The following is a 25,638-nucleotide window of genomic DNA, read 5'->3' on the forward strand; positions in this document are numbered from 1 at the left end:
ATCAGGTTGTTTAGAAACAATGATCATTAGTGGCATGACTTTGTTTCTTGCTGTTTTCAATCCATCATGGCTATAGGGAATAAAACATGATAGAACTAAAAGGTGTAATGCAAGTTGTTAGTGTGTCCACATTCACAGTTCACAGTGACTGAGCTTTGAGTTAATTACAAGATGGTTAACTAGAAAATAGGACTCTGAACTAATGAAGTTAGCAGTGCACATTTGCTTGACTATCTTTTATCATATGCAGGAACGTTTGTGTTTGGACAAAATCCTGCATTTGGATCACTAAATATTGCTCAATCAAGTACTTTGGGAAGTGCTTTTGGTGAGATGCAACCAACTTTTGGAATTCAACCTTTTGGTGCAACCAGTCAACCTGCCTCCAGTGCAGCTAGCACAGATGCATTTAGATTTACTTCAACACCAGTATTTAGTAGTGCAAGCTCTACACAGGATGCAGGAAGTGTGCCTTACTGTGGTGCTTCTAGTACTCCAGTGTTTGGGGCTTCCAGTACTCCAGCTGTTAGGGATTCAGAAACTCCTCTGTCTGTTTTTGGAAGAACTATGGATTTTGGTCAACTAGCTCCATCATTTGGTGCAGCATCTACTCCGGTATTGGGGAGCAGCACAACTTTTGGAAGCACTCCATCTCTCTCTGATCAGAGTTCAGCCTCTGGTGAACTAATTTTCTACAAGCTTTGGGCTATAAATTTTGAATGCTTTTGTTAATACTAGAATAGCTTATATTTCTAATTTAATTTATTGTTTACATCTGATCTAATATGGTAGATCTACATTAGACTGGAATTGCTGTTCCTCTTTTCATGTGGTGAATGTATTAGTTCTTATCAACTAGCCCCATCATTTGGTGCAGGATCTACTCCAGCATTCGGGAGCAGCACAATCTTTGGAACCACTCCTGCAATTATATTTACTTCAACACCAGTATTTGGTAGCACAAGATCTACACAGGATGCAGGAAGTGTGCCTTACTGTGGTGCTTCTAGTACTCCAATGTTTGAGGTTTCCAGTACTCCAGCTGTTGGGGCTTCAGAAACTCCTCTGTTTGGTTTTGGAAGAACTATGGATTTTGGTAAACTATCTCCATCATTTGGTGCAGCATCTACTGCAGCATTCGGGAGCAGCACAACCTTTGGAAGCACTCCATCTTCTTCTGATCTGAGTTCAGCCTTTGGTGAACTAATTTTCTACAAGACCCTTTGTGTTTTGGGCTATTAATTTTGAATGCTCTTGTTAATACTAGAAGGGCTCATATTTCTAATTTAATTTATTGTTTACTTTTAATCTAATATGGTAGATCTACATTATACAGGAATTGCTGTTCCTCTTTTCATGTTGTGCCTGTATTAGTTCTTATCAACTAGTTCCATCATTTGGTGCAGCATCTATTCCAGCATTTGGGAGCAGCACAACCTTTGGAAGCAATCCTGCATTTGCATTTACTTCAACACCAGTATTTGGTAGCCGAAGCTCTACACAGGATGCAGGAAGTGCACCTTACTGTGGTGCTTCTAGTACTCCATTGTTTGGGGCTTCCAGTACTCCAGCTATTGGGGATTCAGAAACTCCTCTGTTACGTTTTAGAAGAACTATGGCCTTCGGTCAACCAGCTCCAACATTTGGTTTAGCATCTACTGCAGCATTCGGGAGCAGCACAACATTTGGAAGCATTTCATCTCCTTCTAATCAGAGTTCAGCCTCTGGTGAATTAATTTTCTACAAGCCCCTCTGTGTTTTGGGCTATAAGTTTCAAATGCTTTTGTTAATACTAGAATGACTTATATTTTAAAATTTAATTTATCGCTTACTTTTGATCTAATATGGTGGATCTATATTAGGCAGGAATTGCTTTTTCTCTTTTCATGTCGTGCTTGTATTAGTTCTTATCAACTAGCTCCATCATTTGGTGCAGCATCTACTCCAGCATTTGGGAGCAGCACACCCGTTGGAAGCACTCCATCTCGTTCTGATCAGAGTTCAGCCTCTGGTGAACTAATTTTCTACAAGCCCCTTTGTGTTTTGGGCTATAAGTTTTGAATGCTTTTGTTAATACTAGAATGACTTATATTTTAAAATATAATTTATTGTTCACTTTTGATCTAATATGGTAGATCTACATTAATGATTAGACAGGAATTGTTGTTCCTCTTTTTATGTCATGCCTGTATTAGTTCTTATCAACTAGCTCCATCATTTGGTGCAGCATCTACTCCAGCATCAAGGAGCAGCACAACCTTTGGAAGCACTCCATCTCCTTGTGATCAGAGTTCAACCTCCGGTGAACTAATTTTCTACAAGCCCCTTTGTGTTTTTTGCTATAAATTTTGAATGCTCCTGTTAATACTAGAATGGCTTATATTTTTAATTTAATTTATTATTTACTTTTAATCTAATGTAGTAGATGTACATAAGATAGGAATTGCTGTTCCTCTTTTCATGTTGTGCTTGTATTAGTTCTTAATACTTATCAACTATGAAGCAAACAAAGTTCCTTCTAAAAATTAATTACTCCAGAAAACATGGAATATATAGATATCCATTAAGGATATAAATATTATATTAAATAAAATGAATAAGAATGAATGATGATGAATTACAATGAGAACGAGAGGCTTGCTTATATACTAAGCAAGTGTCTCTTCATGAAGAGTCATGTCTTATTAGACATGCCTCTTCAACCTAATTACTAGCTTAACTAATTATTATTTATGATTTATCTTTATTATTTATATTTATATTATTTATATATATTTTATTCGTTACATTGCCTCCTTCCTCAAAGAGCTTTGTCCTCAAAGCTTGTCGATGAAAAAGGTTTGATCTCTTTTTCGGCTTCGAAAGTCTTTCTGTCTTGGAACATTCATCTTTGTCGATACAAGTTGATATGATTTTCTAAGTGACAAACAAAATTGTCGCACCGAGAAGGGATCAGACCGTCCGAGATTAATCTTCTGTATAGCATTCTGATCACTGGAATTTTGTAACGACTTGTCCTCGTAGCACTGGGTTGAGGTTACATTACTCTTTTCTGGAACATTAGTTTGTTGTTTCAGTTCCGACTGGTTCAAATATGTAGCATGGTTGATTCGTCTGTTCTCATGATTTGGATGCCAATATGGAACTTTTTTTGTTTGATCTTTCCTTACTGGGCATGTGCCAATTTTTATATTTTCTTCTGGCGAAGATGTTGTTGAGTTGGTTATGAAACATTCACTAGGGATGTTCATTGTTTGAACTGCAACTTCCAAGCGCGTGTTTTCTTCAACTTGCTCGTCTTCTTTTTGAGTTGTGACATTCACTGAATCGATATTTGTTGCTTCGTCATCAACTTGAATTCCTGCATTTGATGCTTCCTTCTTGATAAGTTGTTGTACCTGGCTTTCTAATGACTTCTTATCCTTCTTAAGTTTCTTAATTTGCGTTAGCAATTTTTCACTATGGTTTTTAAGTCGAGAAACTTCTTCATTTTTGTCAACAGTGATTTTATTAATTTCGTTTTGCATATTTTGTAATACTTTTTTACCTTCTTGAGAAATTACTTTTGAAATATTTGAGATATCTTCTGGCGTTACTGAGTTTGGTTCCAGTGTAAAATATTGGAGCGTTATTTTCTTCTTCTTGTAAGAAAATGTCAAAAACATTTTTTTTGTATTTAGAATAAAGGAACCTAGAGTTTCCATCCATGGTGATCCCAAAACAATGTCACTACCGTTAGAATATAAGGTTTTCACTATGAATTGTGAGGTAAAAGTGTAATCTCCAATACTTAAGTGTAGATTGCTTATGTCATATTGTTTGTCATATTCACCAAGAGTATTCTTTTCAACTATATTTGATTCAGGAATCACCAATTGGTTAGCACATTTAGGACTAACATAATTACTTTTTTTCAGCAGCACTGATAGTGATTATGATATCTCTTCCTGCAAGCGATCCTTTGATTTTAAATAATGTATCAACACTTTTACTAAAGGTTTTGGAAACTTTTCATTACCAATCTCCATTTTACTCTTTAAATATTAATTACCTTTTTAAATCACTCTTTTATTTATTTTTTTATATATTCTCTTAATCTATAAAATATATTCCACTTCTCTCTTATAAAAATCTAATATATATATATATATATATATATATATATTTCAAATATTCTCTTCTTCTTCTTCTTCTTCTTCTTTTTTTCACTTTTTTAATATATTTTTTTTATATAGTAATAACTTTTTTTATATATAAAAATAAATTATATATATTGTAAAATTTTAATTTATATATATTATAAAATTATAATTATATAAAATTTATATATACTTTTTTGAGACCCACTTTTCCTTTTATATGTAATTATATAAGGCTTATATAGTATCCTTTTTTATAATTATAATAATATTTCTTTTTCTCAGAGAATTTGGATGAGATGTGACTCTTGGTACGGTCACAATATTTAGATTTGAATGATTAAAATTATTTAGATCACACCTTTTTCTCCAATATTATCAAAATATCTTTTACTTTTAAAATACCATGGGCAATTACCATGGGTTGTTTCTAAAACCACGGGCTTCTCCATGTAAAAAGTTTTAAATATCACTTGGTATGAGATTTTGTATCCCTTTTGTTTTTTATTTTACTTTTAAAATACCATGGGCTATTACCATGGGTTGTTTTTAATACCTCCTGTAAAAAGTAATATTTACCTTTCACGTAAGAGCTTTTGTATCCCTGTTTTTTCTTTAACTTTTAAAATACCATGGGCTATTACCATGGGTTATTTTTAAAACCTCCTGTAAAAAGTAATATTTACCTTTCACGTCAAAGCTTTTGTATCCTTGTTTTTTCTTGAATTTTTAAAATACCATGGGCTATTACCATGGGTTGTTTTTAAAACCACGAGCTTCTCCACGTAAAAAGTTTTAAATATACTTGGTGTGAGCTTTTGTATCCGTTTTGTTTTTTCTTTTACTTTTTTTTTCTTCTTCCTTTTTGTTATTTACTTATATATATATATATATATATATATATTGGTTAAATATTTTTTTTTAATGGCCAAAGGCCTAGAAAAACGGAGAAAAGGAGAAACTCCCAATTATAGCAAAAAGCTTGAACTGTAACAACAATAAATTTGACGAAGAGTCGATAGCCAAAGACTTGGATCGGAGAATGAGCTTTGTGCATCGGTTAAACAACCTAGAGGACTGAATTGCTCTGATACCACATGAAGCGAACAAAGTTCCTTCTAAAAATTAACCACTAAAAAAGACTTGGAATATCAAGATATCCATGAGGATACAAATATTATATATTAAATGTGTGAATAAGAATAAGAATGAATAATGATGAATTACAATGAGAGCGAGAGGCTTGCTTATATACTAAGCAAGTGTCTCTTCATGAAGAGTCATGTTTTATTAGACATGCCTCTTCAGCCTAATTACTAGCTTAACTAATTATTATTTATGATTTATCTTTATTATTTATATTTATATTATTATATATATTTTATTTGTTACAAACTAGCTGTGAAAATTTCTAAATCTATACAAATAGAAATCCTATTGTAGTCACTGGTTTATCGTCTCCTACTTGTTATTTCATTCAACAAGTTATTTAATAAACAATGATGAAAAACACTACTGCAGACTACACTGACATACAGATCATAAACTGAAACAATAGATGAGACAAACACACGGGACACCGTTATTTTGGACAACACGTCCCCAGAAAAACCCAATGCGGGAAAACCGGTGCAGCAGATAGAGGGTTTGTATTATTAAGCAAGCAGAATCTGAGTACAACAGGTTGCCTCTCACACTGGCTAACCTTTCAGAGAAATCTCGGTAGCAAGAAATACTTACGAGGGTTTACCTCGTTCTCCAAGTCACAATTGATCCACTGAGTGGCTTAACTCCAACAAGCACTGTGAAATCCCAGCGCAATCCCTGCTTGGGCCAACATCTTGCCTCTAGGAGACTGCATCACCTCTTCTGCTGGATCGATTTGCTCGAGAAAGACTGTTTTGCAGCCACCCTGGCTCAGAACCTCGCTTGTTTGGCAAAATCTTGAACTTCTGATGAATATCCTACACTGCCTCTGCAAGAGACCCTCTTAGCCTATGTCAGCACTGCGTGAGCCCCTTCCTGGGCTGCATAGGTATCTACGTTGCCTCTTTGATGCTATTGCCGCCTCTCTGTCACGTACTCTTTGGCTCAGAACTCCTTTTCGATCCAAATCTCTGCTTTTGCCCCTCTCACTACAACTCAGATCACTTGTTCGATTTTCTCAGCAAACTTTGCCCCAGAAAAATCGAACTAACTGATCACTTGGTGTATCTCCGATTGACCCTCAAACCTCCTCTTTTACTTTTCCTGTTGATGAATCAACGACTGAGATTAAGTCCCTAATCAACAACTAAGATTAAAATAGACTTGATCCTTATCTCTTAGAAACTTCGCACCCATATTTTTATTAATACCCATTAATAAGTTTATTTTCTTAAGTTTAGACTTGGGAACCCCATTAAAAATATTAATTATTTTAATAACTCACAATCCTGGTGGAATTTCTCGAAACGATTTCTGGGTCTTGGAGATCTTATGTATTCTAGCCCCTCCACAAAATTACGGAGCTAGAGCACATCTGATGCTACCCAAAATCAACACTCCCTCTTAGCAAGGAATGTGCTCTAACAATACTTCCCAATAGAAGTATCACATTGATCCACGACATCGGTCCTTTGTGTTGATGATGCTTGGCTTGCTGCTCTTTATCCACGGCACTGCTACCCATGACACTACCACTGTCACTGCTATATCTGTACTGCAGCTCCCTCTCGAAATGCTGCATCATGCTGCCCAGAGCACTACCACTGCTAACTGTTGCACTGCAACTTAGTTGCTGAGAAGTAAGCAACTGAAAAGCCACCCAAAAAAAAATTGACTGACAAGTTGGTCAGTCTGGATGCCTCGTGATGCTGAAGCTACCTCTGCTGCTAATCTGTGCTGACCCTTTGCCGCTACTGTGCTGCTGCAATATGCTCTGTGCCTCCCGCACTGTTGCAACCTCCAGTGTGCTGCTTCAGACTCTTACACGCTAGCTCTGTCGTTGTTGTTCCATCATCCCTCGCACCCACTGACTCCCGTCATTTTGCTACTGTCATTAAGGGCTCCTGTAGCCATATGTGATCCAAGAGTTTGGGCACCTCAAGGATCTTGCCCCTCGTGTATTCCTTCCGACTACAACTTGATGCCACTCCACCTCTTCTCTAGTGGTGCATGAGCACTCATGGCACAATCCTCGTCATCATCCTCCTTGTCAGCTTTCGCTGGAGCATCCTTCAAGTCAGACTTCTCTTCTTTGCCCTTCTTCCGAGGGCACTGAGTGGCAAAATTTCCCTATTACCCACACCTGAAGCATCTAACTTTGGTTATGTCTTTCTTTTTCCTCTTTTGCTACCTTGGTTGTCCCGCTGATGCGAGAGTTGCATCCTCCTCTTCCTCCTTCTTGACTCTAACTCCTTTGCTGCTACTTCCTGCCTTGGTTAACTGCCTGATCTCTTCCTATCGAAGAGCTGCCCACATCTCCCTCCAATTGGGGAGAGAAGCCCTGCCCAAGATGCTCTGGACAAAGGTCTCCCAGACTTCAGTGACTTTATTCAGGGTTGTCCTGACCATGAATTCAGGATCTGGTGTAGACCCTGTTGTCGCACAAAGAGTCTAGGCACCGCGACAACGCTCAGAGTAAGGGTTGTCACTCTTGATCCTTACTCACTCCGTTTAGACTCTCTCCTAGGCAAGTCAAGGGGGGTAGTTCGTAAGGTAAATGGATGAGAAAGCCCGTGGATCACGGGCTCTAGGAGATTTTAATGATGGACAACTTAATGAAATTAAATAAATCTTGATTAATTCAGATGAATAGATTAAACACTAATGCAACCAAGACACGCCCACAAGATAGGAACGATTATAGACCAGTGCCTTTATGCTCAATTAACCGTAGATTAAGTAAGAAGACAAGTAATCGATTAGCAACTGCTACGTAGGTGAATGGCTACCTGATATGAAATGCAGATCCGAAGACTTAATGTGAGATGCAGGAATCTTGGTTTATTTTAGTTTAAATTCCTATTTAAATGTGAACCCTTCAATCCTTTCCGTGTTGACCCTGATTTCGTAGTAATTGGCAGAGAGAAGATGAGGAGAAGCACACTAAGGTGTGATTAACGATACTGCGCCTGAACTTCTAACATACCCAGGGGCCGGTGCCTCTGGCGCTGCAAAGAACTGTGGCTCTGACGACTGCAAGGTCACCGTTTTAAGTACTTTTAAAACTGGCTTCTCAAGAAAAGACGGATAGATATATATCTGTCTATCGACCAAGCTTATGCTTGGAAGTAAATTATATCTATGCAAAGTTAACTTATATGCAAATGCACCGGAAGATGAGATGAAGCTAGACTCGAGGATGGGCAAACACTTATGTCGCAAAAAGCCCTTAATTACCCAAATGAAATGCTCACTTTATGGATGAAGACTTAAAAGATAAACTCTTGAAAATATTACAATTAAAACATCAGCTTATTTCAAAATCTTCCTGATATGGTTATAGCTCAGAGAACAAAACTTCTTTGCAATTAATATCAATATCAACAGATGCTCAAAAAATATGCTTAGCTTAGGAGATATTCAACAGATGCACAATGTTCTAGCAATCAAATTTCAAGAGATCCAAATACTTTAAACAACTATGAAATTTAAATGCTAACCAGTTTCGATCCTAGATTTAAGATGATTTTCATTAACTGCTCAGATCTAGATTTAATTAACCTTTTCAAACAGTGAGCATGATTTAAAACATTTATTACACCTCGACCATAGAAAAACATGCATTTAATAACACTAAGGAACTTCAAATTTAAATCTTAATTATTCCTTAGGCAATAACTAAAGAAGTAAAACAAATCAACAAGTTAAAAAATTGAAAATTTTAAGGGACCATAGGCCACATTAAAAATTTTAATGTTTAAGCGAAAACCCCTTAATTTATTTCATTTTTAATTCTCAAATCACAAATTTAAAATTTTGAGAATTTTTTAATGTTTAGGATTTTTAGGTTTTTCAAAAATGTTATGAATTTTTTAGATTTTTTAATGCTTAAAACTTTTTTAATATTTTAATGTTTTTTGATTTTTAATCTTTTAGATTTCTTAGGATTTTATAATTTTTAATGTTTTTAGGATTTTAAACCAAATGGGAAAAGAATTTTTATATTTTGTATTTTTTAGATTTTTTTGTTACTTTTATATTTTTTGAGCCTAAATTAAAATCATAAATAAAAAATAAAAATAAAAGAAACAAAATCGAATCAAAATAAAAGTGAAAATGAAATCGATTTTTTTTTTAACTTTCAAACTTAATGATTCTAAAGTCTTAGTTACATGAAATCGAAAAAAACAGAAGAATAACCAAACTTAAACCTAAACGTAAAGTATGTATATACAAAAAAAAAACCAAAAGCTTGTTTTACTGTTGTGTTTTTTTGCAGCTGCAGGTGAGTGGAGAGATGCATGCAAGAGAGGAAGGGTTGGCTGCGAAGAGGTTTCGAAGAGCAGCGTGGGGTAAGAAGACTTAGATAGCTGCGGAAGGAGAACAAATCTATGTGGAGGGAAGAGGATCGAAGGGGAGAACACTGTGATGAGGAGCAGAGAGTTGGACGGAATTAGCTGAGTAGAACGACGACAGTGAGGGTAAGGAACAATGGAATGAGGGCTTGATTGAGTAGCGGGAGGAAGGCTGGGCAGCGTGGAGATGGAGGAGAGAGCCAACGAGTGTGTGAGAAGGGACTGCGATGAAGAGGGTTAGGGAGATATGCGTGGATGGGATGGTCGCGGTTTGGCTCAGATTTATTTTGCAGCATATAGAGCAGCGGAGAACTGAAGTAGGCAGCGTGAATAGTGATGGCTGAGAATGCAATGCTTTTGGAGGGTTGAGAAACTGTAGCCAGCAAATTGTGGACAACAGAAAAGATAATTTAGGGCCACAAAGAGATTCGAATTTTCTAGAAACCCTAAAAAAAATTCAAAATTTTTTATGGAGGTGAACAATGCAGCAGGAAATTGAAAACCTAGGCAGCAAACCAACCAGAAAAAATGGTGGGCCAGAACCTCTTTAAATCCACCACTAGGAACTCTTAAAGAATTTCCATAAAACTTAATTTAAAATTTTGAATTAACTTGCTTCAGATTTAACTCTAAAACCCTTAAAAAAAATTCCAGATCTGAACTTAAATTATTTAAAACCTCTGGACTGCAAGATCTGGATATGATCCCTGCAAAAATGATGTTGATGAACCCCAGAGATCCAGATCTTACCCTCTAGGGCCTAGATCTGGACTCTGCATAGTTTTTCTTTTCAGATCTGTAGCTGCAAGACAACAATAAAACACCCAAACAAAATATACAAAAAACCGGAAAAAGCCAAGTCAGAAAACCAAAAAATAATTGCAGATCTATGTACATAAATGACAAATCTATCAGATCTAGGGAGTGTGAGTCCGACTCCACTCCCAAAACTGATAATCCTAAGGTTCTCAACAACCAGATCTATCGATTTAGCACCAAAAAAAAACCTGAATTTTAGAGGAGGTACTGAGCTCAAAACCCTTCATGCATCACCCATAAAAAAGATCTATGATAAGATTGGGATCAAATCAAGCCAGGCTCTTCAGAAAACACGGATTGTAAGTTGGTTGGTTCAACCGAGAACATTCCCAAACGCCCGATGATATAATAATCAAGGATTTCCCACAAAACTCAATTTAGCCATCAACATAGAGCGAGAAAACGATAATAAAATTCAGATTAAATAGAGATACCTGCTATTATATTCAAGACTTAAATTATCATCCAAACCCTAGCGACTGAGCAAGATACCTTTACTCAAATCACTCTTCAGAAAACTATCATCAATGGCTAAAAAGAAATCTATTCATGAAAATGACACATCTTACAGTATTTCTACGAAGAGTAACACCAACAGAAATTAACCCCAAAGTCTTTCTTTATTGCTCATAAAAAGATTACAAGAGAGCTTTTCGCTTATTACATGATCAAAACATCGGATGATCTCAACTGACAAATGACTTCCTATTTAAAGATAAATCCTCCAACGGCGAGTTCGAGTGATCCTCATCAAAGCAATCTTGACTGTTGATGAGGATTAAAATTTCTTTTAATCTCATTCGTCGAAATTTTAAATTATTGAGGAAATTCAAAATTTTCAATTAAATGCATTTTAATTAACTCAAAAATTAAATTTTTTGAATTAATTTCCTCAAAATTTTGACTTTGACTTAACCCTAGGGACCAAAGGCATAAAATTTAGCAAAATAATTAATTTACCTTAGTCCTTGAATCTCCTAAACTTTAATTTTTTAAGGACCATCAAATTTTGCTTTTGGAGAATTTAAATTTATCTAGGACCTAAAATTACTCAAATTTCTGGCTTAGGATTTTAATTAATTTTGGCTAGAAAATTTAATTAATTAACTTATGAGGGGATAAATTATTTATGTAACTCTCAAGACACTTTACATCATGATTTCACATTTTTTACATCTCGAGAGGGAAAACCCATTTGCAAAAGACCCTCACAGACTACTCAGTTCTGCGACACAAAATATAATCTAGCAGATCAAGCAATTTGTAATAAAATAACCTAACCACATAGTTAGGATTATTACCAAATCACTTTTACATAGACTCGATCTAGAACACTAGGACTCTCCTAAGATCCCAGTAACAAAATCCATTCCGGCTTTGGGGTAAGGCTAAAGGAAATTCTGCCGACCATCCGAGAATGGATCAGTGAGACAAAAAACCTCCCGGAATGTAGATCGTCACCAGAAAAGTAGGTTTATCTAGGTAATTACATAGACGACACAGATTTGCTGAGATTATTTACATTATACACATGTAGAATGGGTTTACATTATAACACGATCCTTAGGCTGACGATGATAGCTGGATGGCAGGAACACATCGATCAGGCGCTATCCATTTTGCGAAAAAAAGGGGTGTACTGCTATGGGTCGTTGACACATGTGGTCAATAGACCACATGGAAGTCAGCTGGTCTCGAATCCCTTGCAACTTGAGAAGGAAGGGATCGATTTCTTCTCCCTTCTGCATTTGATACTGTCTTAGCTGGTTCTCAAGCAACATCTTATGTTGGAAGGAAGTTCCTTCATACAAGGTGGTCAAGGTCTCCCACATCTCCCTTGTTGTTTCCTTTTCAACAATATGTGGGACCACATGATCCTTGACCCAGTCCAAGATCATGCTTTTCGCCTTTGCTTGAGCCTCCTCATATTTCTTGAGAGGATCAACATTGACTGGTACAACCACCACTTTCAAGGAATAATCGTTGATGCGATTCTTGTCCGAGACTGCCAGGATCCTGGCCTTCCAGATCAAAAAGTTGGATGCTCCATCCAATCTGTCCTGATCTCTTTGTCCATTAATTGCCATCTCTGCTCAAACAAGTATAGAACAGGTTCTCTTCCACCTCTCTCGTTGTTGCCCCAACAAGACTCGAATTTGGATTTCTTTGGCACTAGAAATCCTCTAAGGAACAAGTTCCTTCTAGACTCCCTCTGAGCCTTGATTTCCTTCACGGAAATCCTCTTGCCAAATAATGTCCAATCACCCTTTCTCCAATTCTCCTTTGTTGCTGCGTAGTAACCCGGACCTAGATTTATTTGGCAAAGAATCCATTAAGGCGGTGACTCCCTTTATTTTGCTTTCATCTCCATAGACACTGTTCTGCAACAACAACAACGACGTCCCACCAACACCACAGATCGAATTTGCACTACTCCTACTGCCCCGCAACTGACTGATCTGAGCCCCTCAGGCTCTGCGCTGGCCATAGGGTTGACACAGTCACTGCGTGAGCTACTCTCAGCTATTCCGTCTCCCATTGCCTCAGAAAGTTGACGCGAGCACTGCATGAGCTAATGCGTCACTCCACAGGCATTACGTCGCTCCTTCAGCTGCTCCTCTGGCTTTAAAACAATGCTGTCACTCCGTTATTTTTAGGTATGTTCTATGCTAGAGCAATTTATTTAAATTTCTTTTCCAGATTAGCAATCACATCAACATAAAGTAAACTGCAGATAGAACATAAATATAAATCGCAAAAGACAAGCCAAGACAAGAGGACACAAGATGTGGTGCTAGCCAGGGACAAACCCCACAATGTGGGGAAACTCTTGATCAATTCTTCTTTTATATTCTTCAAAGTTCAGCAGAGAAAGCGAGAGAGAGAGAGTACATTTACAATAGAAGTCAACACTTTGACTTTTGATATCTGCAGAGATCAGTTGAAGACATATTGCTTCAACTGATTCTCTAAGGTGACTTCTTCACCTATCATATTGCTGCATCTTGTCCATTAGCTGCACCTTATCGTGTAGCATCATCATGCTGCTCATGATCTCATACATCATGCTGCCCATGCATCATGTAGCCCATGATCTGATCTACCATGTTGTCCATTCATCATGCTGCCCATGATCTGATCTATCATGTTGTCTATTCATCATGCTGCCCATGATTTGATGTATCATGTTGTCCATTCATCATGTTGCCCATGATTTAATCTATCATGTTGTCCATTCATCATGCTGCCCATGATTTGATCTATCATATTGTCCATTCATCATGCTGCCCATGATCTCATACATCATGCTGCTCGTGCATCATTTAGCTCCTTGCTATTGTGCATCATCATCATTATGCTGCCCCTGCTAATGTGCATGATTATCATGTTGCCCTTGCTAATGTGCATCATCATGATTATCATGTTTCCCTTGCCATAAGACACTGAGATCTATATCTTAGAATTGCTCTGTGTAATATAGTCCCTTCGTCCAAGATTACACTGTCCAATATGCTTAGAAAGACTGCTTCTTTCCTTTACCACGTTGTCACCAACATCTTTGTATTACAGCAGCTCCACTTCCACGCTGGACTGTGGTTATGACTGCAGCTTCATGACCTGCATATTAGGTTACAAGTTAGCGTGTTAGGGCCTTCGTATAAGGCTCCTGGATAGTGTATTTAGGGCCTTCGTATAATACATTTGGACAGCGTAATAAGGGCTTTCAGGGCTGTTCCTTTTGACTGTGTGTTAGGGTATCATTAAGACCGTAGCTAGGTCCTTAGATTATGATTGCAGCTAGTTCTCAATGAATAGCATATTATATTGAACAACCTATTGATTGTGTGGTTCCATATGCTTTGACTGCGGCCTAGGTCTATCCCATTGACTGCGAGAACATGTCCTCGTTTAGGCTGCTACAGGCAGCGTATGAAGGCTTCTTGGACAGCGTATCAATGTCACCCTTGACCATGTTTAGGGATGCTCCATTACTGCGGCCAGATCTCCTCTAACTGTGGCTCCAGGCCTTGACTGCGGTTCCTTTTATGACAATGTATAACTGCATCTAGGGCATCACTTAACCGTTTCCATTACTGTGCATATAATTGCTCCATTAATGGATTAGGGCATCGAAACTAGGGCATCATACTCATTGGTATCTCTCCTTCTCCAAAAACCCAAGACGTGGAGAGGAGATCACCTAAAGAGTGTGCCCTCTAATGACTCCAAATCCTCTCTTATTTATACTAAAAATGTAGAGGTTGAATAGACACATCGGTTGGGCTTCTGAGCCTACATAAGATGCTGGTCGGCTTGATAATAAATCCATAATTAAAATAAATTCATATCTCCATAAATACTTATCGGAATCGGATGATCTTTAGATCAATCCTACACCTCTCGACAAGAGGAATCCAATAAAAATATCAACTGCCATAAATAAGCTGGCCCACATGGTTTGGCCCTAGTTGCCAATTTTAACACTCTCTCTCAACTAGGGAGAACTCCTTCCGCTGATCCATATGTCCGGCTGTAGTATCTCAACCATCAGTGCCCTGCACTGTTCTGCCCAGCTCTGGTTAGCTCTGCTGGCTCTGCATTGCTTTGCTCAGCGCTGTTGGCTCTGCACTGCTTTGCTCAGCTCTGCTTTGCTCAACTACGAAGAAGAAGAATTGATCGAGAATGTCTCATACCATTCTCTATTGACCTGAAGTCAGTCTCAGAGGGCGTACCACTGGTCCTAAACCAGTCTCAACTGACCAAAAGTCAGCGTCATAGTGGGCACCACTCCTAACACTGGTCGCAGACCAGTCCTCCACTGACCCGAAGTCAGTCTCAGAGTATGTACCACTGGTCCCAGACCAGTCTCAACCGACCCGAAGTCAGCGTCATAGTAGGTACAACTCCTACCACTGGTCCTAGACCAGTATCATTGATCCCAGATCAATGAAGGTCATCCTAGCATAGGGAGTACAGTAGATACAACGATGCGTCCATCGGTACTACTATGGTCCCTATCTTCATTTCCCTGCTCATTGATCAGATGAGAGGTACTTCCCATGAGTCCCTGACTGCATGGGTAGGATGCCTTAACAGGAGAACTTAATCAATCCCATCCTCACAGGAGAACTAATCATCCTACTACAATTTGTCATGGAGAACACATCATCCAGACCTCACAGGAGAACTAATCATCTTGCTACACAGGAGAGCGAATCATCCTATCCCACAAGAGATCGAATCATCTTGTTCCAGTGCGCACCACCAGGGGAGGGTGAGTCACCCTGTGGTCGTATGTTGCTCCAGTAAGAACCGCAAGCCCCCAGAGCTCCCAAAGCTCAATGTATGCAACATGCAGGACCCTTTTACCAGGGTCCCTTGACGACTCCAAGTCGTTTGGGAAAATCACAAATTTGATATTTCCCCAAGGCTCTGACAAAGTGTAGTAACCTGTACATCATCTTAGTGCAATGGAGCCTCCTTGCTCATCGACTTACCATATCCCAAATAAGGCAATATCTGATGTCTATCTGCTGGAGCAATAATTGAATACGAGATTCCTCAATAATCGAATCCCACCTCTGGTTGTCACAGAGAATCATAGTGGTATCCATCATGTGTACTCACTAAAGAGTTTCCGCAACTAGGCAACTTCATACGAGGCCATACTCGTAGTTATGTATCTGGTCTCGGCGGTACTTATAACAATTGACTTCTGCTTCCAGCTCATCCATGATATCGAAGCAGAATCCAAAGAGAACCGGCACTGAAAAGTGCTCTAGTGATCCTCCACACTGCCTGCCCTAGTCAGCATTCGAATAATCATGCAGTTTTCATATTTCCGGCAGTGAATCTCAATACATGAGAGATTGTGCCTTGAAGATATCTCAGAAGATTCTAGGCACCAATCCGGTGAAGCTCAACCAAATAGGAGCTCACCATGCTAACTGCAGCACATATGTCCGGACGGAGGTTCACCAAGAACATCAACGCGAACGAGTTTATGAAACTCAGAGGCATTTCCCAAATCTGGTCCGACATCACTACCACATAACTTCTGAAAGTTAAGATTCTCGAGGTAGTCACAGGCTTGCAGTTTATTATTCCACATATGGAATCCAACTCCCTCTTACTTCTACAAATGAGAGGGTTTGCACCTGTCAGGAATAGGGCATCGTCATAAGGTGCTGGTATGAGAGGTCTATCATCCACAACCTTCGGATGGTTTGGATCAGTTTCACTCCTAGTGAATCTCAACTTCATCAGACAGTTATTGATCCTCTCATACTACGCCTGGGGTGTTTTGTTTCAAGCCATGGAGGGCTTTCTTCCACCTGCATACGTGAGATTCCTGATTATCAATCTCAAACCCCTCGGGTTGTTCCACACCTGTGGTCCTGCCCATTGATGAGTGCCACCCTGTAACCTTCGACTTCCATTGCTGAAATGGAAACCAGGTTCTTCTTGCAATTAGGTACATAAAAGAGATTTTGTAAATGAATCGAGTTACCCTCACTCAATTGAGGGTAACATTCCCTATACCCTTTCCGAGATAGGTGGCATCGACTCCCAGTATAATTCCACGATTTTTTCCATCTCTACCAAATTAGAGAGTGCACCCATCTATCCGATGAAGTGCCTTGAGGCACTACAATCAATAAGCCAGATTCTCAAAGAATTTGAAGGAGAGGGCCAATGTAAGATAACACTTCTTTATCTTATCAGAAATAACATTTGATTCTTCATACCTGGGGTTCCTTGCTTTCTTTGAAGAGTCGACCATTTCTCCTTGATGAACTGTATTACCTGTCATTCCCTTGAACCTGGAATGATTTGTTTATCTTCATCAAGAGAAGTGTCTCTGCCATTCAGACACTCCTTCGCATAATGACCGAATTTATTGTAACCAAGGCATCTGTCTTTCCTTCTACCCTTAGTTTCGAACTTCCCAATGAAGTGATCTTTGGGTAGATCATTAGAACCTTCTGCTGTGTCATTTAGATAATATTCTTTGCTTCGACTTCACCCTAGGTGAATTATGAGGAACCCATTGATCCTTTTGTCTTGTCCCAACTGTTTTTGGTGATTGCTCTTTCACTCTTGCTTGGACATTGTCTTCACCTCAGCTCTGATACCATGTTATTTTTAGGTATGTTCTATGCTAGAGCAATTTATTTAAATTTCTTTTCTAGATTAGCAATCACATCAGCATAAAGTAAACTGCAGATAGAACATAAATATAAATCGCAAAAGACAAGCCAAGAAAAGAGTACACAAGATGTGGCGCTAGCCAGGGACAAACCCCACAATGTGGGGAACCCTTGATCAATTCTTCTTTTATATTCTTCAAATTTCAGCAGAGAAAGAGACAGAGAGAGAGAGTACATTTACAATAGAAGTCAACACTTTGACTTTTGATATCTGCAGAGATCAGTTGAAGACATATTGCTTCAACTGATTCTCTAAGGTGACTTCTTCACCTATCATAGTGTTGCATCTCGTCCATTAGCTGCACCTTATCGTGTAGCATTATCATGCTGCATCATGCATCATCATGCTGCTCATGATCTCATACATCATGCTGCCCATGCATCATCATGCTGCTCATGATCTCATACATCATGCTGCCCATGCATCATGTAGCCCATGATCTGATATATCATGTTGTCCATTCATCATGCTGCCCATGATCTGATCTATCATGTTGTCCATTCATCATGCTTCCCATGATCTGATCTATCATGTTGTCCATTCATCATGTTGCCCATGATCTGATCTATCATGTTGTCCATTCATCATGCTGCCCGTGCATCATGTAGCTCCTTGCTATTGTGCATCATCATAATCATGCTACCCCTGCTAATGTGCATGATTATCATGTTGCCCTTGCTAATGTGCATCATCATGATTATCATGCTACCCTTGCCATAAGAAACTGAAATCTATATCTCAGAATTGCTGTGTGTAATATAGTCCCTTCGTCCAAGATTACACTGTCCAATATGCTTAGAAAGACTGCTTCTTTCCTTTACCATGCTGTCACCAACAGCTTTGTATTACAGCGGCTCCACTTCCATGCTAGACTACGGTTATGACTGCAGCTTCACGACCTGCATATTAGGCTACAGGTCAGCATATTAGGGCCTTCATATAAGGCTCCTGGACAGCGTATTTAGGGCCTTCGTATAATACATCTGGACAACGTATTCATGGCCTTCGTATAATACATCTGGACAGCGTAATAAGGGCATTCAGGGTTGTTCCTTTTGACTGTGTGTTAGGGTATCATTAAGACCATAGCTAGGTCCTTAGATTATGACTGCTACTAGGTCTCAATGAACAATGTATTATATTGAACAACATATTGATTGTGTGGTTCCATATGCTTTGACTGCGGCCTAGGTCTATCCCATTGACTGCGAGAATAGGTCTGCGTTTAGGCTGCTACAGGCAGCGTATGAAGGCTTCTTGGACATCGTATCAATGTCACCCTTGACCGTGTTTAGGGATGCTCCATTACTGCGGCCAAATCTCCTCTAACTGTGGCTCCATGCCTTGACTGTGGTTCCTTTTTATGACAGCATATAACTGCATCTAGGGCATCACTTAACTGTTTCCATTGTTGTGCGTATAATTGCTCCATTAACGGATTAGGGCATCGTAGCTAGGGCATCATACTCTTTGGTATCTCTCCTCCAAAAACCCAAGACGTGGAGAGGAGATCACCTAAAGAGTGTGTCCTCTAATGACTCCAAATCCTCTCCTATTTATACTAAAAACGTAGAGGTTGAATAGACACGTCGGTTGGGCTTTCGAGCCTACATAAGATGTTGGTTGACTTGATAATAAATCCATAATCAAAATAAATTCATATCTCCATAAATATTTATCAGAATTGGATGATCTTTAGATCAATCCTACACCTCTCGACGAGAGGGATCCAATAAAAATATCAGCTGCCATAACTAAGCTGACCCACATGGAGTTTGGAGCTAGTTGCCAATTTTAACACACTCGGGACAACTGCCTCTCTGCAGTAGATTTGCTAGATCTCCCGGCCAGTGTTGCACGAAGCGCCCCCCCCCGGTTCCAAGCCCCGAAGCGCGTCTCGTACGGAAGCGCCTAGGAAGCTTGGCCGGAAGCGCGCTTCCGAAATTTTTAGACGCTTCCTGGAAATTTGTAAGTTTGGCGCTTCCGAAGCGCCGAAGCGCGCTTCGTACGGCGCTTCCCAGGCGCTTCCCAGACACTTCCCAGGCGCTTCCCAGACGCTTCCCAGACGCTTCCGTACGCTTCCAGAAAAGCTTCCGGAAAAGCATTTAGAAAATCGTTTTTTTTTTTAATTTTTTTTTAAATTTTAGGTGAGTTTGCTTGTTGGGGGTGGGTCCACCTTGGGTTAGGGTGACAAATGAAAGCAAAAAAAAATATAAATATAGCAGATGCTCCCTCATGGTAATGTTAAATTCTTAAAGTAAAAGAGACACCAAGCCCTATATGTACCCTGGTGTTGGTGGTGTTAATTGTTGAACTCCTTTGTCACGCGGCACGCCCTTAGCAAAAAATTACCTTTCAATCAAGTCAAAATCATCGATCAAACATGTTAAGCTTTTTCTACCATATTTTAAGTCTTGAATTAGGTAGTTTGATCAAAATTGGGCAATGTTGACTAATATCCCTAGACAATCGAGGTAGAGGCAAAGGCTAGACAAGAGGAGAAGAATCCAGATTCTAGATCATTAATGTACAATGGATGTTATATCTATCTTGATTTATGCAAAAATATGCATGTTTTCATGTCTTCTACAATTAATTTGGTATTTGGGATGTTTGTTTTGAGTATAAATGCAAAAAAATATAATATATATATATATATAGCAGACGCTTCCGCGGACGCTTCGCTTCCTAGATTTTTGGAAAATGACGCTTCGGCGTCCCCGCTTCCAAAAAACGCTTCCGCTTCGCTCCCGCTTCGTGCAACATTGTTCCCGGCTGATGGCTTCAATGTCCTCTGATCTGCAATGCTCCGATACCATGTGAAAATTTCTGAATCTATACAAACAGAAATCTTACTGCAGTCATTGGGTTATCATCTCCTACTTGTTAGTTCATTCAACAACTTATTTAATTATAAACAATTATGAAAAACACTACTGTAGACTACACTAACATACAAATCATAAAACGAAACAATAGATGAGACAAACACACAAGGGACGCCGTTATTTTTGGACAATATGTCCCCGGAAATACTGAATGCAGGAAAACTGGTGCGACAGATAGAGGGTTGATATTATTAAGCAAGCAAAATCTGAGTACAACAAGTTGCCTCTCAAACCGGCTAACCTTTCAGAGAAATCTCGGTAGCAAGAAATACATATGAGGGTTTACCTCGTTCTCAAAGTCACAACTAATCCACTGAGTGGCTTGGTTCCGACAAGCACTGCGAAACCCAACGCAATCCCTGTTTGGGCCAACATCTTACCTCTAGGAGACTGCGTCACCCCTTTTGCTAGATCGATTTGCTGGAGGAAGACTGTTGTTCAACCCTTCCGGCTCAAAACCTTGTTTCTTTGGCAAAATCTCGAAGTTTTGATGAATATCTTGCACTGCCACTACAAGAGACCCTCTTGGCCTATGTTAGCACTGAGTGAGGCCCTACCTGGGCTGCGTAGGCCTCTATGCTGCTTCTCTGCCACGTGCTCTTTGGCTCGGAACTCCTTTCCAATCCAAATCTCTACTTCTGCCCCTCTCACTGCAACTCAGATCACTTGTTCGATTTTCTCAGCAAAACTCGCCCCAGAAAAATCAAACTCACTGATCACTTGGTGTATCTCCAACTGACCCTCAAGCCTCCTATTATACTTTTCCTGTTGATGAATCAACAATAAAGATTAAGTCCCTAATCAACAACTAAGATTAAAATAGACTTGATCCTCATCTCTTAGAAGCTTCTCACCCATATTTTTATTAATACCCATTAATATTTTTATTTTCCTAAGTTTAGACTTAGGAACCCCATTAAAATATTAATCATTTTAAGAATTGACAATCCGGGTGGAATTTCTCCAAATGATTTCTGGGTCTTGGAGATCTTATGTATTCTAGCCCCTCCACAAAATTTCGGAGCTAAAGCACATCCGTTGCTACCCGAAATCAACACTAGCTCTATAATTTGGTGTAGCATCTACTCAATATCCAGGAGCAGCACAACCTTTGGAAGCACTCCATCTCCTAAACAGAGTTCAGCCTCTGGTGAACTAATATTCTACAAGCCCCTTTTTGTTTTGGGCTATAAATTTTGAATGCTCTTGTTAATACTAGAATGGATCATATTTCTTTGTACTTTATTGTTTACTTTTTATAATATGGTGGATCTACATTGGACAGGAATTGTTGTTCCTCTTTTCATGTCGTGCCTGTATTCTTTCTTATCATTTCCATCAACTGCGTTGTAATCTCTTGTACAAATTGTCACATTTGTTCCTTTGCACTCGATAGGAGCTCAATTTATAGATGCAACATTTGAGTGCCCAGGTTTTGGATAGACATCCTTTGGGGGACCGGGTAGGTAGTGGAGTGTGTTGCTAATTACTGAGAGGGGGGTGAATCAATATTTCTTTTCAATTGTTACTTTTACCAGTTAGATCACTTATATTTAGAACACAAAATAAACAATAGGAATAAATGTTTTTATTAATATAATCTTTACAATGAATCAAGTACAATGTATATAGGGCTCCAACCCTAGATGAAGACACCGATCTTCAAACTCCTAGGGTCCAACTTGTTGCCAAGCACCACCTTGGACTTTTGTGAGGCTCCAACCTCTAGGGCACCAACCCTATCTTCTCAAGGCACTAACCTTGTGTTTAGAGGCTCCCACCCCTAGAGCACCAACCCTTCTCTGGTACAGGCTCTGCCCTGGTTTCTTGAGGACACCGATCCTCTAGGGCTCCAACCTTATCCTCCAAGGCACCAACCTTGTCTTTTCGAAGCTTCAACTTCTTGGGTTCCAACCCACTGCAATACTTCTTTAAGATATGTTTGGTAGTAACTCACGGCTCCCAAAATCTTCTTCATTGTGTCCTATCAATCTTAAGCTTCACTGTAGTCTTCCACTTTACATCATCAATGGCAACCTTGATCTCTTAGAAGGTGTCACCATTTCTCTTCATCTTACCCAAATGCTTTTTCCAAAGTCACCTTCCTAAATCATTTTGGAACAAGATTAATTTTTGTATTATGGTGCCAATTTTGGAGTTAGTGGATCCTGTTGTCGCGCAGATTGACACGACAACGCTCAGACCGGGGGCTGTCACTCTGATCCCCGATCCCTCCATTTAAGCCTGTCTCCCGCGGCTAAGGGGGGTAGTCCCTGTGAGATGATGAGACCAACTGGCGACCAGTTGGTTGGGAGACACGAGACACGATATAAAAAAAGGACTCGATGGATTTGATTAATTAAACAGACCAGTGCCTTAAGAGATTGATGTAGAAACGATTACTTTTTAAATGATATAGAAACATGGACCATGAACAGCAACCATCTATCATCAGCTAAATCACATGACCAAAACGATATCCAGCAATTGAAAACTTCGAAAAGATGAATGTTTAAAACCACCACGAGAATCGTAAATTATTAACCAGATATCATATTTCGCATCTCGGCTTGAAAACTTAGATCCCAGGACGAAAGATAATACATGAAAAACCACTGATACTGGCAAAACCAATTTTCCACAAAATTTTAATATTTTTTCAATTTTTTTTTTTTTTTTTTTAAACAAAAAATTAAAAATATCTATGATAAAACAAAAACTAAATCTAAACTCTATTTTAAATAAAAGAACTAGAAAAATTTTAAATCTAAACCTAGTCTAACCTAGGCTTAAAGCCCCTTAAGCTAACCCTTTTCTCTTTTTATATTTTATATTTTTTATTTTTGATAAAATAAAAATTCGAAAAAAAAGAACAAAACGATTTATTTTAAAATTTAAAATCTAAAGATTTGAAATAAACTAAGGACTATAGCTTAATCTAAACAAAACTATATGAATTGAAAAATCTAAAAAAAAAAAAAATTCTACGCAAATTTAATATAAGGAATACAAAATACAAAAAAAGAAGGAAAAGGCGTAACTACCCTAGCCCGAAACGCAAGACATGAGACATTACCTGCGCGGTTTGGATCGATTTTACCTGCGGCGAGTCTATACATATCACAATAAACCCCAAACGCAGCTATTCGAAAATGATGAAACGTTACCTGAATCGAAATGCAACTGAGCTCACGCCAGAACCCGTGAGAAATCCGCGTGGATATTTGCTTGAAACGCAGACGGAGGTTGGGGGTTATTATTTCTCTGCGTATGCATCTGAGGTGAGGCCGAAACCATTCGAATGTCAACCACAACCGCGGCTGAATAGCAACGACATACGATTCCTCGCAGGCCGGAAAGATCCTCAAATGACGACGTGTTAATGGCTTAGCAGATCGATTTTGATACCACGTCTTTGCTTTGGTTCAGTTTGATAAATTGTTTGGCCCGCAATTGAAAACGCAGTCATTAGAACACAATCGAAACCCTGAGCAATCCTGCGTTTGCTAGTTTGACGTTTTCATGCGTTGAGCCACCGTTTTGAAACCTCCAGTTACCGAATCATATATCAAAACCCAAGATCGAATTTTATTTGGTGTTTGCAGGTCATAACTTGACGCAGGTTGGAAACGGCAGCAGTTAGAAAATCGATTTAAGCCTGATAGGATCACGTGAGAGGCTGCTCCAAAACACGCCCCTTTTCTAACGATTTGCAAATGCTGTGATCTGAGTAGAGCTCCTATCTCGTGCCTTTCACTGTCGCTGGATTCAATGGCGGTAAATACTCTGCTGCGTGGCCCTCAGATCATTATTTGACATGTGTTTGCTTCTGCCACCTGAAATCACCCAAAAATCATAAAATCAAAACCCTAAATAAACCTGACCTAAGAAAAAAAAAATGAAACCCTAGATCAGAAAATTAATGTACAGATTTAGCCCCTTCACAGCCAGATTTAACAATAAGAACCGGAAAATTTTAAAGAAAAGAAATTTCAGATTGTCACTGTAAAAAAAACTTCAGAAATTCTCTCATGCAGATCAGAAAAATAAAACCGAATGATAGACCCAGGATCAAATCCACTGGGCTCAGCAGAAAATGCTTGTGGGAGTTGGCTGGTTCAGCCGAGAACTTCCCCTAACGCCCACCAAATCTTCTTCAGCAAGGGTTTTTCTGCATAGCTCAGAAACAACCATCAGTAAAGAGGGCAAGAATGCTGCTAGATCTCAGGAAGTAATGGAGATACCTGCCATTACTTCAGAAACCCTAACAGCACCCAAACCCTAGCAAGTGAGCAAGATACCTGTACCCACAATACTCTACAAAAGCTATTATTAACAGCTGAAAATAACATATGCAGAAAATTAAAACAATCTCACAGCATTTCAAGAGAGTAACACCAGCAAGATATGGACCCCAAAGTCTTCTTTATTAACCAGAAACAAATTTACAAGAGAGCTTCTTCAGTCTTTGACTCACAGATCGAATGATCTGAAATGACCCCTAGCACCCTACTTAAAGGAAATGCCTCCAACGGCTAGTTCGAGTGATCCATGTAGAAATGATCTCGACCGTTGATGAGGATCAAGACATCTCTTGATCTCATCCGTCGATTTATTAACTTAAAATATTATTATTTTATTAGTTAGGGTTTTTGCTTCATTTTTTAATTTTTTATTATTTTTTATTATTTTATTATTTTTATTCATTTTTTTAATTTTTTAATTCATTTTAAAATGGATCACTGAACTAAGCCTTTCGGAAACATCACCTAGGACCTAGGACTTAGGACTCATGAGGGGATTTAAAACATTTCTCAACCCTCAGGACTCATTACATCATGACTTTTACAAAATTACATCTTAAGGGACAAGCCCCTTTAATACAGACCCTCACAAAACACCCAGTTCTGCGACACAACGATAATCTAGCAGATCAACACACTAGGATTCTCCTAAAGTTCTAATGACAAAATCAATCCCGGCTTTGGGGTCAGGTTTGAAGGAAAACTCTGCCGATCCGTGGATCGGTGAGACGAAAAACCTTCCGGGACGTAGATTATCATCAGAAAGTTAGGTCCA

The 25,638-nt window shown here is 38.9% G+C and overlaps 1 protein-coding gene across 1 annotated transcript in view; it reads left to right on the forward strand.

Moving 5' to 3' along the window:
* LOC149245528 (uncharacterized) overlaps positions 1 to 25,638 on the forward strand; it is a 532,706-nt gene that overhangs the window by 447,059 nt on the left and 60,009 nt on the right. The window contains exons 12-16 of the mRNA XM_089439077.1: positions 251 to 679; positions 878 to 1,198; positions 1,407 to 1,727; positions 1,937 to 2,011; positions 2,228 to 2,302. Of these exons, the coding sequence (XP_089295203.1) occupies positions 251 to 679; positions 878 to 1,198; positions 1,407 to 1,727; positions 1,937 to 2,011; positions 2,228 to 2,302 (1,221 nt within the window). The remainder of the gene's footprint in view (positions 1 to 250; positions 680 to 877; positions 1,199 to 1,406; positions 1,728 to 1,936; positions 2,012 to 2,227; positions 2,303 to 25,638) is intronic.

The sequence above is a fragment of the Pinus tabuliformis genome, chromosome 7 (assembly GCF_031772625.1).
Source record: "Pinus tabuliformis cultivar Carrire ecotype Pingquan chromosome 7, CPIR1, whole genome shotgun sequence".
Classification (NCBI taxonomy): Eukaryota; Viridiplantae; Streptophyta; class Pinopsida; order Pinales; family Pinaceae; genus Pinus; species Pinus tabuliformis.